This window comes from Hyperolius riggenbachi, chromosome 6 (genome assembly GCF_040937935.1).
Source record: "Hyperolius riggenbachi isolate aHypRig1 chromosome 6, aHypRig1.pri, whole genome shotgun sequence".
Classification (NCBI taxonomy): Eukaryota; Metazoa; Chordata; class Amphibia; order Anura; family Hyperoliidae; genus Hyperolius; species Hyperolius riggenbachi.
This window is the reverse complement of record NC_090651.1, coordinates 27846413-27863445: the sequence shown is the minus strand read 5'-3', so window position 1 is coordinate 27863445 and position 17033 is coordinate 27846413. Positions and strand designations below refer to the sequence as shown.

The window sequence follows — 17033 nt, the reverse complement described above, 5'->3', positions numbered from 1 at the left end:
ATCTTCTTAATGTTTGCCGCACAAAAGCTCATTTTCATCTTCAAGAGAAGCCACATCTAATCTGTTTAATGTGCTTTATACTTTCTTTTTTTTTTAAGAAAATAAAACTGATCTGGAAAAATGCATCCTGCAGAAAAAAGTCAAAATCCCCAAGCTGTGCCTGAACTCCACAGAAAGGGCTTGGAAGTGTAAAGAGTATGACGAGGAGGAGGAGGAGGGCGAGAGGAGGCACTGTAAGGTATGCACAAAAACTTTTCTAAGGAATTTTAGAGGAAAAATGCTTTTTAGAGGAAAAATGAGGAAAAAACGGACAAGTGAGTCAGAAAAAAAAAATGATTTTAACCACTTCAGCCTTCAGTGTATTTTCACCTTATGAATCCGAGAAATTTTCACATTTCAGCGCTCTTCCCGTTCATTTGCCAATAACCTTACCACTATTTATCACAACATAATTATCTATATATTGTTTTTTTCCGCCACCGATTAGGCCAGTGATGGCTAACCTTGGCACTCCAGCTGTGGTGGAACTACAAGTCCCATGAGGCACTGCAATACTCTGACAGCTCTAAGCATAACTCGGGGAGGACGGGGCATGATGGGATTTGTAGATTTATCACAGCTGGAGTGCCAAGTTAGCTTTCTTTGGGTGGTACATTAGGCTTTCTTTGGGCGGTACATTTTGCTAAAATGCATTTAGAAAAAATTAATTCTTAACGAGAATATTAAGAAAAAAATGAAAAAATTCATTATTTCTCAGGTTTTTGTCATTTATATAGTTTTCATTTATAGTTTTAAAATAATACATACTACCATAATTAAAACCCACGTATTTTGTTTGTCCCGGTTATTACACTGTTTAAATTATTTCCCTATCACAATGTAGGGCCCCAATATTTTATTTTGAAACATTTTTTTCAGCTTTCTGTCCATCACTATTTACAAGCCCATAATTTAAAAAACAAAAGTAATTTACCTTCTTGACATACAGTACAGACCAAAAGTTTGGACACACCTTCTTATTCAAAGAGTTTTCTTTATTTTCATGACTATGAACATTGTAGATTCATAATAAATGCATCCAAACTATGAATTAACACATGTGGAAGTATAGTACGTAACCAAAAATTGTGAAACAACTGAAAATGTCATATTCTAGGTTCTTCAAAGTAGCCACCTTTTTGCTTTGATTACTGCTTTGCACACTCTTGGCGAGCTTCAACAGGTAGTCACCTGAAATGGTCTTCCAACAGTCTTGTAGGAGTTCCCAGAGATACTTAGCACTTGTTGGCCCTTTTGCCTTCACTCTGCGGTCCAGCTCACCCCAAACCATCTTGATTGGGTTCAGGTCTGGCGACTGTGGAGGCCAGGTTATCTGGCGCAGCACCCCATCACTCTCCTTCCTGGTCAAATAGCCCTTACACAGCCTGGAGGTGTGTTTGGGTTCATTGTACTGTTGAAAAATAAATGATGGTCCAACTAAACGCAAACCGGATGGAATAGCATGCCGCTGCAAGATGCTGTGGTAGCCATGCTGGTTCAGTATGCCTTCAATTTTGAATAAATCCCCAACAGTGTCACCAGCAAAGCACCCCCACATCATCACACCTCCTCCTCCAGGCTTCACGGTGGGAACTAGGCATGTAGAGACCATCCGTTCACCTTTTCTGCGTCGCACAAAGACACGGTGGTTGGAACCAAAATTCTCACATTTGGACTCATCAGACCAAAGCACAGATTTCCACTGGTCTAATGTCCATTCCTTGTGTTCTTTAGCCCAAACAAGTCTCTTATGCTTGTTGCCTGTCCTTAGCAGTGGTTTCCTAGCAGATATTCTCAGTGTTCTCCCCAGGCTCTTTTAGCCGGATGCTCCACCCGGCTAGTTTTGATGAGCACCTGGCTGTCATCGGCTCACCTCCTCCTATTCTGTAAGCATAATTGCTCACAGAAGCACTGCCCCTGCATTCTCTCATTTCGCCCCACCCGGCTACATTTTTATGCCACCCGGCTACTATTTCATGCCACCCGGCTGAAAATTTTTTCTGGGGAGAACACTGATTCTACTGATTCACACAGTCTCCTCTTAACAGTTGTTCTAGAGATGTGTCTGCTGCTATAACTCTGTGTGGCATTGACCTGGTCTCTAATCTGAGCTGCTGTTAACCTGCGATTTCTGAGGCTGGTGACTCGGATGAACTTATCCTCCAGCAGAGGTGACTCTTGGTCTTCCTTTCCTGGGGCATGTGAGCCAGTTTCTTTGTAGCGTTTGATGGTTTTTGAGACTGCACTTGGGGACGCTTTCAAAGTTTTCCCAATTTTTTGGACTGACTGACCTTCATTTCTTAAAGTAATGGTGGCCACTCGTTTTTCTTTACGTAGCTGCTTTTTTCTTGCCATAATACAAATTCTAACAGTCTATTCAGTAGGACTATCAGCTGTGTATCCACCTGACTTCACAACGCAACTGATGGTCCCAACCCCATTTATAAGGCAAGAAATCCCACTCATTAAACCTGACAGAGCACACCTGTGAAGTGAAGACCATTTCAGGTGACTACCTCTTGAAGCTCATCAAGAGAATGCCAAGAGTGTGCAAAGCAGTAATTAAAGCAAAAGGTGGCTACTTTGAAGAACCTAGAATATGTCATATTTTCAGTTGTTTCACACTTTTTGGTTATGTACTATACTTCCACATGTGTTAATTCATAGTTTGGATGCCTTCAGTGTGAATCTACAATGTTCATAGTCATGAAAATAAAGAAAACTCTTTGAATGAGAAGGTGTGTCTAAATTTTTGGTCTGTAAAGTTCAGTCCCCTACGGTAACTATGTTTGTTTGTTTTTTTAATTGTAATATTATTTTTTTTTAATGAAAAAGTTTCATGAAGAAGAACATTAAACAATTGATGACAGTAGAAGCAAACTATACACACAACCGTAGTTAGCAGTTATTATAAAAACAATAATAAAAATGGTTTTCCACAGAGTGTGACACTGGGGGCTGGTGCACATAAACAGCAGTTGATCCAGTCCACCGTTCCATCAAAAGCATTCGCCCCAGCTTCAGTTGGGGGGGGGGGGGGGGGGGGGGAGGGGGAGTATGCACACAGTATAGAGTGAAGTTCATCCCAATCAGAAGCTGATACCCCCTTTCCCATGAGAAATCTATTCCTTTTCTCAAACGGATCATCAGGGGGCGCTGTATGGCTGATATTGTGATGAAACCCCTCCCACAGGAAACTGTGAGAACCTTGGTCCTGGCAGTTTCCTGTCTGTGAACCTTGTTGCATTGTGGGAGATAGCTGTTAACAGCTGTTTCCAACTGCCAAAAAAGCAAGCAGCAGTAATTACTTCCAGTGACATAACCTGCCAGCAGTAAAAATGTCACCATGTGATAAATGTCAGAATGTAAATCGGGGAGAGGAAAGATTTTACAATGGGCAAAACACTGACTAAATCATTTATACATTATTATTGTAAAAATGAATCACTTTTTTTTAATTTATTTTTTTTACACATTACGTTATTTTCACTGGCGTTCCTCTTTAAGTACTTAACAGTGGAGGGGAAGAAATAGTTCTTGTGCTTATTTGTCTTGGTGGAAAGACGTTAGACTATGACTATGGTAGGGATTAGATTGTGAGCTCCTCTAAAGCTACATACACACGGGTTTCAACTGTCGCTGCAACCGCGTGGCACAAACATGTCGCAGTGATAGTCCCCCCTTGTGTATGACGCGCGCGCCACGAATCGTCGCTAGTCTGAGCTGTCGCCGGGCGATTGACTTGGTCAATCGCCGGCAACAGCTGTCGCCGCAACTTCGGCGCAACTGTCGCTAGTCCGCCGTGTGTATGCGGACTAGCAACAGCAACTCCATACACAATGTATGGAGCTTCCGGCGGGGGAAGGAACCTTCGGCGACAGCTTCCGTCGCGTCTCTGCCTTTGGGCAGAGATGTGTAGACAGTTGTCGCGGGGGCGGAGCTGTCGCCGGGCTGTCGCATGCCCGTTCCCTATGCGCTATCGACCAGCCACTTTTGTCCCTCATGTGTATGTACCTTGAGGACAGTCAACGACATGAATGTGTACTCTGTAACATGCTGCAGAAAAGGTTATGCTTTATACATACTTAATAATTATTATGGCACATTACATAGTGACCATGGCAGGGATTAGATTGTAAGCGGCAGTCAGTGACATGACTATGTACAGTACTATGTAATAAAGGACAGTAAGAATGACAGCAGTGTATAGATACATAATAGTAACAATAACCCTGCACATATCTGATTAATGATTGAGTTTCCAAGTTCTTCCATAACCCATTTCTGACTGGTTCTCTTTAAGTCTTCATCTTTTGTTTTAAAATAGAAGGTTTTGGACTAATCAAGCAGCGGAGCAGAAACCCGAAATCTTTATTGGCCTGTATTTCACACTGTCGCACATCTGCCAGAGAGAAGGTTAATGATGTGTTTAAGCCAAAAATCTCTGAACCTTGATTACTGGCACCTAAAGCATCGCTAAAACTAATTGCACCTTCATGAATCAAGAGTCTTTTTTTCTGCTTAAACTGAAGACTGGTCCTTTAATGCTGCTGGATTTCTTCACTAGATTTTATTAAATATTACCTCTTCGGGGACAGGGAGGAAAGGAAACTTTGGACATCAACGATCAGCCTTCTGCTTAAACTGGACCTGAACTCTTGTGCAGGGCAGAAGGAAAACATAGAGAAATGCACCCTTTATGTATTTAGAGAGTAGAGCCTGACTAATCCCCCCTAATCTGTGACTAATGATCAGTGTCATTTGACCTCTCAGCTTTGTCAGCTGGTTGCCCTGGCAAAGCAGCTAATTTGTAAACACAGGATGTTAATCTTATATCTGCTTCCATGAAAGTAGGAAGTAGACACACTGCGGATTTAAGATTTGTAGCAGAGAGGAAGTTCGGAGTTCAGGTCCGCTTTAAAGGAAACCTGCGGGGGAAAGGGACACAAAGGCTGCCATATTTAGGCTTGGTTCACCCTAGGTGGAAGGATATCAGAGCTGGGGGAGGGGGGATTAGATTTACTTATCTGGGGCTTCTTCTAGCCTCTAGCAGTTTATCAGGTCTCTTGCTGTAGTTCCGCTGCCCCAAAAAAAAATCCCCAACCTCCGCAGTGGTCGCATCTATTGTGTATGCATTGGCGCATATTGCACGCTTCTCACAACCACGCTTCTATGGCCAAGAGCATTCTGTGTATGCGCAGTTCAAAAAGGCTTAAAGGACTACTGTAGGGGGTCGGGGGAAAATGAGTTGAACTTACCCGGGGCTTCTAACGGTCCCCCGCAGACATCCTGTGCCCGCGCAGCCACTCACCGATGCTCCGGCCCCGCCTCCAGTTCACTTCTGGAATTTCAGACTTTAAAGTCAGAAAACCACTGCGCCTGCGTTGCCGTGTCCTCGATCCCGCTGATGTCATCAAGAGCGCACAGCGCAGGCCCAGTATGGTCTGTGTCTGCGCAGTACACTCCTGGTGACATCAGCGGGAGCGAGGACACGGGCGTGCAGGCACAGTGGTTTTCAGACTTTAAAGTCAGAAATTCCAGAAGTGAACTGGAAGCGGGGCCGGAGCATCGGTGAGTGGCTGCGCCAACACAGGATGTCTGCGGGGGACCATTAGAAGCCCCGGGTAAGTTCAGCTCATTTTCCCCCGACCCCCCCTACAGTATCCCTTTAAAGTAAAGTTTAGTATTAGATTAGTAAAAAAAAATTATACATACCTGGGGCTAGAGGCCTGCGCGGGTCTAATTTTTCAGACCTGATCCGCCAACCCGCTCCCCGCACATGACCCACAACTCGATTAAATTAACCGACCCACATTTCGGGTAACCCGCGGGTACCCGACCTTATGCCCTGCGCGAGTCTAATTTTTCAGACCCTCACCCACAGCCCCGCTACCCGCACCCCACCTGCAACCCACTTTTTGGTGTATTTGGTACCTGCTACCCACACCCGACCTGCAACCCAATTAAAATCAAAATGGGTACCTGACACGCATTTCAGGTAACCTGCAGGTACCCGACCTGATGTACGCCTCTACCTGGGGCTTTCTCCAGCTCCCTTCAGGCTAATCGTTCCCTTGCCACCCTCTTCCGCCGCCTAGATCCTTCGGTAGATGCCCTGTTGTCTCGGCCAGTCGGGGCGTACTGTACTCCCGTCGTTGGAAGTGTTCGCTGCCTGTGCAGGACTACTGTGCATGGGCAGAATGCTTCCGGCCACGTGAGTGTATGTGGCTGGACTGCCCTTTCGCCAACTGCCCCCGACGGCATCTACCGGAGGAGGACTGCGAGGGACTGATTAGCCTGAAGGTTATGTATATATTTTTTTCTTTTGATTGATCTCAGCTAGACTTTAAAAAGGAACTTAAGCGAAAAAAAGGGATAGTAAGAAAAAAAAAAAAAAGCAATACATTGCAAAGTTATTGATGTTCACCATGCTTGATATTCTCCATGTAATTTGGTCATATTGTTTGATCCACAATCAGCCTGCATGTCATCATCTTTACTGCTGGCAGACATGAAAAAAGACAGCACCAACTGCCATAATTACGGTATTTATAACCACATCCCCTAACTATGTGATAGGCTAAAAATTTGTTGTTTTTATACACATATACTGTATATGCGCAGAGGGTGATACTGCTTGGCAGTTAGAAACCGCTTTTATTACCCACAAAGCAACAAGGTTCACAGACCGGTAACTGTCAGGATCTTGGTCATGACATCACACTGTGGGAGGGGTTTCACCACAATATCAGCTATACAGACCCCCCCCCCCCCCCCCCCCCTGAAGATCTAATTGAGAAAACATAAAGATTTCTCATGGGAAAGGGGGTATCAGCTACTGACTGGGATGAAGTTTAATTCTTGTTTACAGTTCCTCTTTAAGTTGTGCAACTGTGAATTTCAGTTCACAGGACTTTGCTTTTGTGTGACTGAACATGCCTCCTGGCCATAACAGTGACCACAAATTACTTCATATTTTTGTATTCAGAGGCCAGACGGACGGAAGCAAGGGGAAGGAACCCGTAAGAGCATCGAAGCTGTTGTGGCTCGATTGGAGAAGCAGAACGGGGTCGGAGCCAGCCACAGCTCCAGCAGCGACGAGGCCTTCATGGACCCCTGTCATGTCCCGGCACCGGTGGACAGGCTGGATGAAGCTCTGGTTCCTCGAGTCCTGTATGAGGAACTGCTGAGGAGTTACCAGCAGCAGCAGGTGGAGATGAGACACATACAGCATGAGCTGGAAAGGACTCGGAGGCAGTTAGTGCAGCAGGCCAAAAAGCTGAAAGATTATGGGTCACTAGTGACGGAAGTGAAGGAGCTCCGGGTCCTGAACCGAAGACTGCAGGATGTGCTACTGCTGAGACTAGGCAGCGGTAAGTCATGCACTATAAATCATTCAAAGCATCATACGAACCCTAGAGTATGCACAAATGTAGGCAGCTTGAAAACGGACCAATCAGATTCCACCTGGGTGGGACTTGATTAGTCCATTTTAAAGCTGCACATATTTGTATGTAGAATTTGCCTAATCTCATTAACCATCTCTACACTGTCACCCAAAACAATTGTTCATGATCACTTCAGGTGTTACCTATTCTCTTTCTCTGCACCTGACCTTGCTCAGAGGATATACAGTCAGCCGGGGTTGATTTATTCATCCAATAGCTGTTGTATTCCCCCTGCAGGGAGTGGCTTCCTGTTACTCCCCCTGCAGGTAAAGGTTTCATGTTACTCTGCCTCTCTCCCCTCAACCCCATCTGTAGCATGTGTTCCCTCCTACCATCCTCCCATTCCCTCTAGTGATGGTCGCGTCTAGGAGAAGTTATGGAGGAGCATGTGATTTGTTTGATCAGCTGATAGATTTTCAAAGCTCTTATTTGCTGTGATTATATCCTGCTTTAGCACATGACCATAACTAGCAGATCAGAGACTTGCATATCTTATCACATGACCAAACTGATCACATGCTTCTCCATGTGTTCTCCGAGACATGACCATCACCAGGGATGCTCTTACGAGTAGCTAGGAATTTAAATGGTAATGAAGGACTGATTAAACAGCTGTGACCGCGGTTGACTTGGGTTAACTTACCCAGAAGTCCACGGGATCCTCTGCGTGCCATTTGCGTCACACGCAAAGTGTTGGTTGCGCTCCACGACTCACTGCCGCGCTTCCTGCTTCTGGCTTGAAGGAAAATGCGCAGTAGTGAGTCGTGGAACGCGGTCAACACTTTGCATGTGACGCAAATGGCACGCAGAGGATCCCGGTGACTTCTGTGTAAGTTAACACCCCGTCACCTGCGGTCACAGCTGTTTAATCAGCCCTTTATTACCATTGAATTTCCAAGTAGCTACAGACTCGTAGCTACTCGTAAGAACATCCCTGACCATCACTAATTGCCTCCTCTTTGCCGCTCTAGTCACTCCCCTTTAACGAAAGGAGAGGGAGGGTGATAGGAGGACACATGGCAGCAAGCCTGCCTCTTCCTGTCTAAAAATGTAACTTTAGCCCTAAGTCAAAATTTTCAAAGAGTGATTATGAGGACCGGGAGGAACGAGTAGAGGAAAGGACAATGCACAGAGCTATGTGAATCCAGCCTGTACATACCTCTGTGCTTATCTCAGGTGTGCTTTACTGTAACAGGGTCAGCAGTTTAATTCCTGGCTGCATGCCTTGCTTTTCAGTGACATAAAGGAATGACTTCGACGTTCACTGTCTCAAAGTGATGCATTATGTGTTTATCTATCTATTTTTCAGTCATGTGAAGCAGAATATGTCCAAATACTCTGTTTCTGGGAGGCAGAATTGTATTTTATAATAATACAACAATACAATAACATTTGTAAAGCGCTTTTATCCCATAGGACTCAAAGCGCATAGTTGTGTCTCAGATTAATACAGGGTTGCAGGCTGGGTTGTGTTACAGAGGAGACAGTCAGATGTTCATGAATGGCAGACTGAAGAGGTAGGTTTTCAGTTTAGACTTAAATGCTTCCAGGGATGGAGCTGCCCTGATTGGGTGTGGCAGGGAGTTCCAAAGTGTAGGGGCAGCATGACAAAAGGCTCTGTCTCCAAAGGTTTTGAGGTGGACTCTGGGGGGGACCAAGGTGTTACGTCCTTTTGATCTAAGATTGTGGGGGGTGTGATGCAGTTGCAACAAGTCCTTCAGGTATCCAGGGCCCAGATTGTGCAAGGATTTGAATGTCAGTAAGCCAATCTTAAACAGAATTCTCCATTTTATCGGTAGCCAGTGGAGTGAGCACAGGGTTTGTGCTATGTGGCAATGGCGGGGTTGGCTCTTTCTTATGCAGGCCCGTGTAGAGGACGTTGCAGTAGTCTAACCTTGATGTGACAAAGGCATGAACTAGGGTTGGAAGATCCTCTGAAGGAATTAGGTGTTTAATCCTTGCAATATTCCTTAGATGAAAGAAGGAATGTTTCACAACAGCTGAGATTTGATTCCTGAAGCTTAATTTCCCATCAATCAGTACTCCCAGGCTGCGCACACAGTCTGAGTTGTTCAGGTCTGAGCTCCTTATCCTTAGCGGTGTTGGTTGAGACTGGGGCTGCTTTGCTGTTGAGCCCTGGCCCTCGATAACAAGAACCTCAGTTTTGTCAGCATTAAGTTTTAGCCAATTATTATTCATCCACCCTTGAAGTTCAGCTAAGCATGCGTTTATTTGTGGAGTAGGGTCTGTGACGCCAGGTTTGAATGACAAATATAGCTGGGTGTCATCAGCATAGCAATGATATGTCAGGCCATGTTTTTGTATGATTTCTCCAAGTGGCAGCATGTATATGGTGAAAAGTAAAGGGGATAATATTGCGCCCTGAGGTACACCGTGTTTTAGTGGTACAGGATTGGAGAGGAAGGGCCCTAATGCTACCCTTTGTATTCTGCCAGCCAGGAAGGAGTTGAACCCCCGGAGAACAATGCCATCTATGCCACAGTACTCTTGTAGCCTGTTGAGCAAGATTTCATGATCAAAAGCCGCTGAGAGGTCGAGCAAAATCAGGATGGAACATTGACCCTTGTCTCTTGCAATGAGCAGATCATTGCAAATCTGGGCCAGGGTTGTTTCACAGCTGTGATATTTCCTGAAGCCAGATTGAAGAGGGTCAAGGATGTTGTTTCTGGAGAGCCTGGCTTCAAGTTGGAGGTAGACAGCCTTTTCAATAACTTTTCGCAGAAAGGGAAGGTTTGAGACAGGTCTGTAGCTGTTTAGAGCATCTGGGTCTAAGGATGGTTTCTTGAGTAGTGGCCTGACGATTGCTTCTTTCAGAGTAGAGGGAAACCACCCTTCTTGTAAGGAACCGTTGACTATTTTGTGGAATGCCGGTGTAAATAGTTCAGGGCATTTCAACATGAACGTATGCAGTTGACCGCTAACAATCATGCTTCTGTTACTGCTAAAAAGTGAAAACTGAACAGAAGAAGCATAATCCTCTCCTCTTCTCCCACCGTCACTTTCTTGCATGCACTTCCTGTTTCCATTCACACCACAGGACCCCAGGATTTTGCTTGGTAGTTCCAGAACCCTTAATTTTTTTCCTTGAGTTATTCCTTGCTGGATTTTAGGAATAGTGTCATGTGCAAGTGAGGATTTTGGTTGAGAGTCTATTTTCTAAAGCACCCTCCTGTACAATGAAGACATCATGTGGCGTTCTGTAATAATGCAGCCTCAAGCCATAACATTTCCACCACCACGTTTTACGGTTGGTATTACTGTATGTATTTAGTCCCTCACGAAACATGTCTTCTGGTTTTGTGGCCAAATAATTCCATCACTATTTTATCAATCTAGAGCGCATTGGTCCAGACATGCTTTGCCAAAGTGTTTACAAGCAGACTAATATTCTACTAATATTCTTTCTGGAGAGCGGCGAGTTTCTTCTGGCTCGCCTCTTTTGGATGTTTAATTTGTATTGCTTCTTTCTGGTGGTAGACTCAGGCATTTCAGTGATAGTGTGGGGTAGGCCTGAACGATTTTAGGAAAAAATTTAATTGAACGATTTCTGTCCGAAATCACGATTTCGATTCACAATTTCCTTCAAATCAAGCTTTGTTCCCCCTGTGTCTCCCTGTCCCCTGCCTCTCTGTGCACCCTTTGTGTCTTGTTGTGCCCCCTTTGTGTCCCCCTCTGTTTTTCTGTGTACCTGCTCTGGGTCTCTCTCTGTGGCCCCTCTGTCCCCAAAGCTGCGACAGTGCTGGATATAGCTTCCAGCACAAGTCCAAATATGCCCGTCTATCCACTTCTCCTGCAGGCTCTAATGTACGGCATACTTCCTGTATGTCTTGTGACATACAGGAACCAGGAAGTATGCCGTGCACATGAGCCGGCAGACAACGATAGAGGCCTGACAGTGTTGGGTTTGTGCGGAAGGTATGTCCAGCACTGCAGATGCTGCGCGCCGCAGTCCACGGGACTAGGGGGAAGTATGAAACCACTTTTTCAGACTTCCTCAATGCTGAAATGACGTCATCGCGATACTCGCTGCTTTCACGATTCTGAAATTGTGATCTTGGTGATTGCGATTTCGATTTATATTTGATTTATCTTTCAGGCCTAGTGTGGGGTCACAGGGGCTATTTTTACCCCTCTGTAAACATGATTGCATTTGTACATTTTCCATGTCCAGTTTTGACTCTAGTTGGGCTTCCGTACTTTTAGCACTATGATATTTCTGTCTCTGTAGCACCATGTGGCCTGTGAGGCTTTCAGGTAAGAAAAAAGAACACATTGAAGTATGTAAAGTTTGAAGTTGTAGAGTTGCAGAGTACAGCAGTGAGGTTGCGGAGCTTGTGCTGGTAAATTCTCTCTTCTCCCCGAGTCGGATTTCCTTCTGGCTGTTTGTTAAATCGGCACTAAGTCTTTCTGTTGTGCCCTCTCTGCTCCCTTCCACACATTAATCACGTTAGGCATTTAAATGTGGGCTGATTTATCTACATCATAAGAACCTTAAACCATTTTAGTGCCCCCTCTTTGCACAATTTATTCCTCTCATTTTGAGCCGAGAACTCCAGCTGAAACCGGTAATCTATAAAGTGACTCGGGGCCCTGCTGGCTGGCCACAAATCTCAGAAGCCTCAGCCCGCTGTCAGTGGCCCCCGTCCCCCACACTACCTGGAAGTTCTGCTGACTCCGGTACATTGCTGACCTGCCGGCTCCTCCGCTGATCTGCTGCTTCATCTTATTCAGCCCTAAACTCCAATCCCGCTTCTGTGCTATTAAACTGCTCTTCATTCTATGTCAACACTGCACAGGCTTCTTTTTGTGATTTAACGCTTTCCAGTCCAATTTCTGGATCACTCCCGCCTCAGTTTTTCCTTTTTTCCGGGGTAAGTGGGTGATCCAGCTAGAGCTGCAGTGGCAGGGATCTGGAGGGTCTCTTCCTTTTCACACTACAGGGAATCCCCGACTTACAAACTACCTACTGATATGAAAGGCGACTTATGAACACCCAGCTTGCGAACAACCCACCGATATGAAAGGCCAACAAGTAAAGGGACATTTTTCAAAAAGATCTTTAGTTTTTGAGAAAATCGATTTTAAAAAATTCAAAGAAAAAATATTTTTAAACTGAGTGAAATGTAAGTAAAATTAGCACATTATGATTATCACTAGGACAGAAGGAGGCACAAAGGGGGACAGAAGGAGGCACAATAGGGGACGGATGGTACAGAGGGACACAGTGGAAGCAAAGGGGACACTGAGGGAACAGAGGTGACACAGCGTGGATGGTGGGGTAGAGGTGGCACAAAGGGGGACAATGAATGCACAGGGGAACAGAGTTGACACAGTGGAGATGGGCAGAGGAGGAATATAGGGGTGCAGAGGTGGCACAGAGCGGGACACTGAGGAGACAGAGGTGGCACAGAGGAGAACACTGAGGAGACTGAGGTGGCACAGAGGGGAACACTGAGGAGACAGAGGTGGCACAGAGGAGAACACTGAGGAGACAGAGGTGGCACAGAGGAGAACACTGAGGAGACAGAGGTGGCACAGAGGGGAACACTGAGGAGACAGAGGTGGCACAGAGGGGAACACTGAGGAGACAGAGGTGGCACAGAGGGGAACACTGAGGAGACAGAGGTGGCACAGAGGGGAACACTGAGGAGACAGAGGTGGCACAGAGGGGAACACTGAGGAGACCGAGGTGGCACAGAGGGGGGCACTGGAGGAACAGGGGGGCATACAGGAGGTACAGGGGACAGAAATGGCACCATGTTTCTATTCATGGACAGATTCAGGTTAAGAACAAACCTACAGTCCCTGTCTCATGCATTAACCAGGAACTGCTTGTGTAATGAAGTGGTGACCTGGCATCAGAGGGAGGAGCTGGCACCAGCTCGAGCACTGTAGCTCCGCCCCATTGGACGCGCACCAGTGTAATTGTGGAATTTCACAACACCGCATGGTGCCATAGGGGGAGAGGACTTTGTTGGACTTTTTGATCCACATAGGGGTGCTGCCTTGCCGTACTACATCAAGTCCAAATGAGCCCAAATAAAACTTACAGTACATCCTAGGACTGGCAGTGACACTTTGATCTAGATGGGCTGACGCGGTGCCGGCATTTTTCGACATTGAACCTATACTGGAAAAGGCCAATGTCGGACATAGATCGACAAAAGGGTTAAACCCTTAGCCTCCCATTTAATTAATGCCTACAATAGTAGAATATTAATTAACAATGCGCTGTGTTTTGTGCATAAAATATTGGCATTTTTTTCCCAATAAATATAATGAAAGTACCTGGCTGACTGGCTCCTGTAGTTCCAATTCCTGATGAGGTGCAGTATAAATGGATTGGCAAACTACCCAGAGTTCTCCCTCAAACTATTGTTAATCTACATGAGGTAGTCAGGGGGGAGCTAGAAAGTGCCAGGAGCCAGTGTTTCCCTCAGAACCGATCACCTGACCCAACCTACAGTCTTCCTGTGCTGCTGCTCAACGCTGTATGACCTGTGCAACAGCTCCATAGAGTCTCACAGTGACTACAATGTATTCAGCTGAAGTACAGGGCACAAGCAGTCAATCTCTAAGCAAAAAAAAAAAAGAGTAGGAGGTGACTGTGTGCCTAACTGAAAACACTCACTCCCTTGTTACCTACAGTTAAAGGGAAAGAGGTGCCCTGGTATGTATAAAATTGATTAAAACCAGTTTGTATGAACAAAGAATTTTATTTAGCACAGGCAACGCGTTTCGCGGGTCTTAGCCCTCTTCCTCAGGCCGGTCACAGTGCCAATTAGAAGAAAAACAAATAGCAAAGGGAGCCTCTTGTTACCTAGCTTGCAAAGAAATGCATCTCTGACAACAAGAAGAGTATAGGAGTGTAAACGGCCCAGAATTTCCAGTCTTCCTGCATGAGTATTTTTGCTGAAGCTGTTGTTACTCATGCACAACATCTGGGCTTATCCTGTTATTGACTTTATTCGCAGGCATAAGTCTGAACTCCATTGAATAGTAGAGAAGGCCAGTGAGATTCTATGACGAGTTGAGTCAAGCAGATTTTATGATAAATTTTGGCATATTTACATAGCTTGGCGTTAGACCAGTCAAGCACAGCAGGTGTTGCATTTTGATGGGTCCATTTCCTGTCTGCATAAAATTAGCATCAACTCAGAATTGTTATTATTTCATCGGCCATCCATTGTTTGGAAGTTTTGCTGCTGATAACTTTTGAAGGACAAAAAAAGATTTATAAGTATACCAGTAAATCCTAGTTTAATCTACAGTCAAATAGTAATTTGTAAAAGTCTATGTGAATGTATAGTTAACCACTTAAGCCCACAGGGTTGTTTATTTTTTGCATCTGAGCAACTTTAACTTCCCATTCATTTGCCAATAACTTTACCACTACTCATCACAATGAATTGATCTATATCTTGTTTTTTTCCACCACCAATTAGGCTTTCTTTGGGTGGCACATTTTGCTAAGAATTATTTTATTTTAAATCCATTTTAACAGGAATTTTAAGAAAGAAATGGAAAAAAATAATTATTTCTCAGTTTTTGGCCATCATGGTTTGAAATTAATACCAGCTACCATAATTAAAACCCATGTATTTTATTTGCCTGTTTGTCCCGCTTATAACACCATTTAAATTATGTCCCTATCACAATGTATGCCGCTGATATTTTATTTGGAAACAAAGGTGCATTTTTTCAATTTGCATCCATCACTATTTACAAGCCCATAATTTAAAAAAAGTATATTAATATACTCCTTTGACATGCATATTTAAAAAGTTCAGACCCTTAGGTAACTATTTATGTTTTTTTTATTAAAATGTTTATTTGGGTAATTTTTGGTGTGGGAAAGTAAACAGCTAATTTTTAAATGTAATTTAATGTATTTATTTATTAAATATATGTGGGTGTACTTTACTATTTGGCCACAAGATGGCAACAGTCAAAAAAGTCCTGGAACTAGAATGAGGACTGGAAACTTTTTTTTTGCAGAAATAACGTGGTCTCTGATGAGAGACCGTTGGTTTTTCTGCAGGGGACTTATATCAGTGAATGGGAAGTATATTCCCATTCACTGATCGGGGGGCTAGCGGCGGGCGGTAGGAGCACGCACGGGCGTGCGCACTGCACACTGGAAGGTGCACAGCCTATCTGGACAAACTTATTCGTCCAGATAGGCTTACCGTAAGTGGTTAAAGCCACTAATGCAAAAAAATAAATTTGAAATACATGCATGTAAAATGTACACTTTTCACAGAAGAAAATGCACTGTTAATAACCTTCTTCCCATGTTTCTGTCCTTATAGTAGGTAGTAAAAAGCTGACAGATATGACAGGTTTTTTGACTAGTCCATCTCCTCATGGGTTATTCTCAGTATTACCTTTATTCTTTACAAAGGCACTCCCTGGAAAGGATCTACACAAAGATGTCAGTCAGCCTCCCTACTTGCTTGCATATTATTCTGGCAGTTGGACTGAGTGACTGCAGTCCACTAAGTGCATTTGTAAAGAAATAACTGCGAATCCTAATGAGTATTTGGACTAGTCCAAAACCTGACAGATCTGTTATCTCTGCATTTTACTCTGGGAAAAAATGTACATCTTATTTGTATGTATTTCAAATTAAATTTGTTTTTGTTTTTTGCGATAGTTGTCCTTTTAATTTTTTTTATTTTTTTTTGTAATGCTTGCTTTGCTTTTTGTTTTTTCTTCATACCAGACATTAATCAAACTGACAGAATGTTACCAAATATTACATTACCCTCCCTAATCTACAACAAGGGTAATTGGGATGCTGCGATGGGTAACTTCCTTTACAATAGCGGCTTCTGTTATGTAACTTGTAGCGGAGGAAGGGTCAGTTGGGATTATATTACAGTTTTAATAGTCAATGCAGCCTCTGCTTACTTGCACTAAGTTAATGTAACATGACAGATCATCTCCAACAAGCGGTAATCAGCCATCTCGCCTCTCGGTACAGTAGCTTAGGGAGACCTCTCTCTCTCCTCCGTACTTTTCGAGCATCTCTCGTTAATGCCCGCCGCCCTGACCTTCCCCCGACCTCATGGAGTTCAGTTCTGTTGCCTCAGCGTTTGATGTGTAAAGTTGTATGGATCGGGATGTTTCTTGTGTTCCGCCTCTGCTCCCAGGTGGCGTGGGAATCGGCGGCGGCGGTCTCCTGCGGGGCGCGAGTTACATGCTGAGGCTACAGAAATGCCACGGGATACGGAAACTGCAACTTCCTCCCAATTTACGTAGAGTAAGCTGCCTGTAACGAGACGCGGCCATAAATACTTCTTCTGGAATCGATATAATAGCGCGGTGAAGGGGATTTGGCACCTGCTCGTCGGAGGCGAGGAGCGATGGGCCATTTGTAATGAAGTATTAGGTCATTACGGAGACGGCTCTTGAGTGTTTCTGCTAACACCGATGATCAGCGGAATATAGATGACCACAAGTCAGGGACATGTCAGAGTTATAGCTGTCATTATGGATTTGGATTAATCAGAACAGTAGCCA

General features: G+C 44.4%; 2 protein-coding genes across 9 annotated transcripts in view; both read left to right on the top strand.

The window, feature by feature from the left end:
- The window catches only part of AGBL4 (AGBL carboxypeptidase 4), a 2106705-nt gene that overhangs the window by 1414916 nt on the left and 674756 nt on the right, over positions 1-17033 (top strand). The window lies entirely within an intron of this gene.
- Positions 1-17033, top strand: part of BEND5 (BEN domain containing 5) — a 62235-nt gene that overhangs the window by 18933 nt on the left and 26269 nt on the right. Inside the window, exons 2-3 of the mRNA XM_068239041.1 lie at positions 99-238; positions 7028-7412. Coding sequence (XP_068095142.1) covers positions 99-238; positions 7028-7412 — 525 coding nt within the window. The remainder of the gene's footprint in view (positions 1-98; positions 239-7027; positions 7413-17033) is intronic.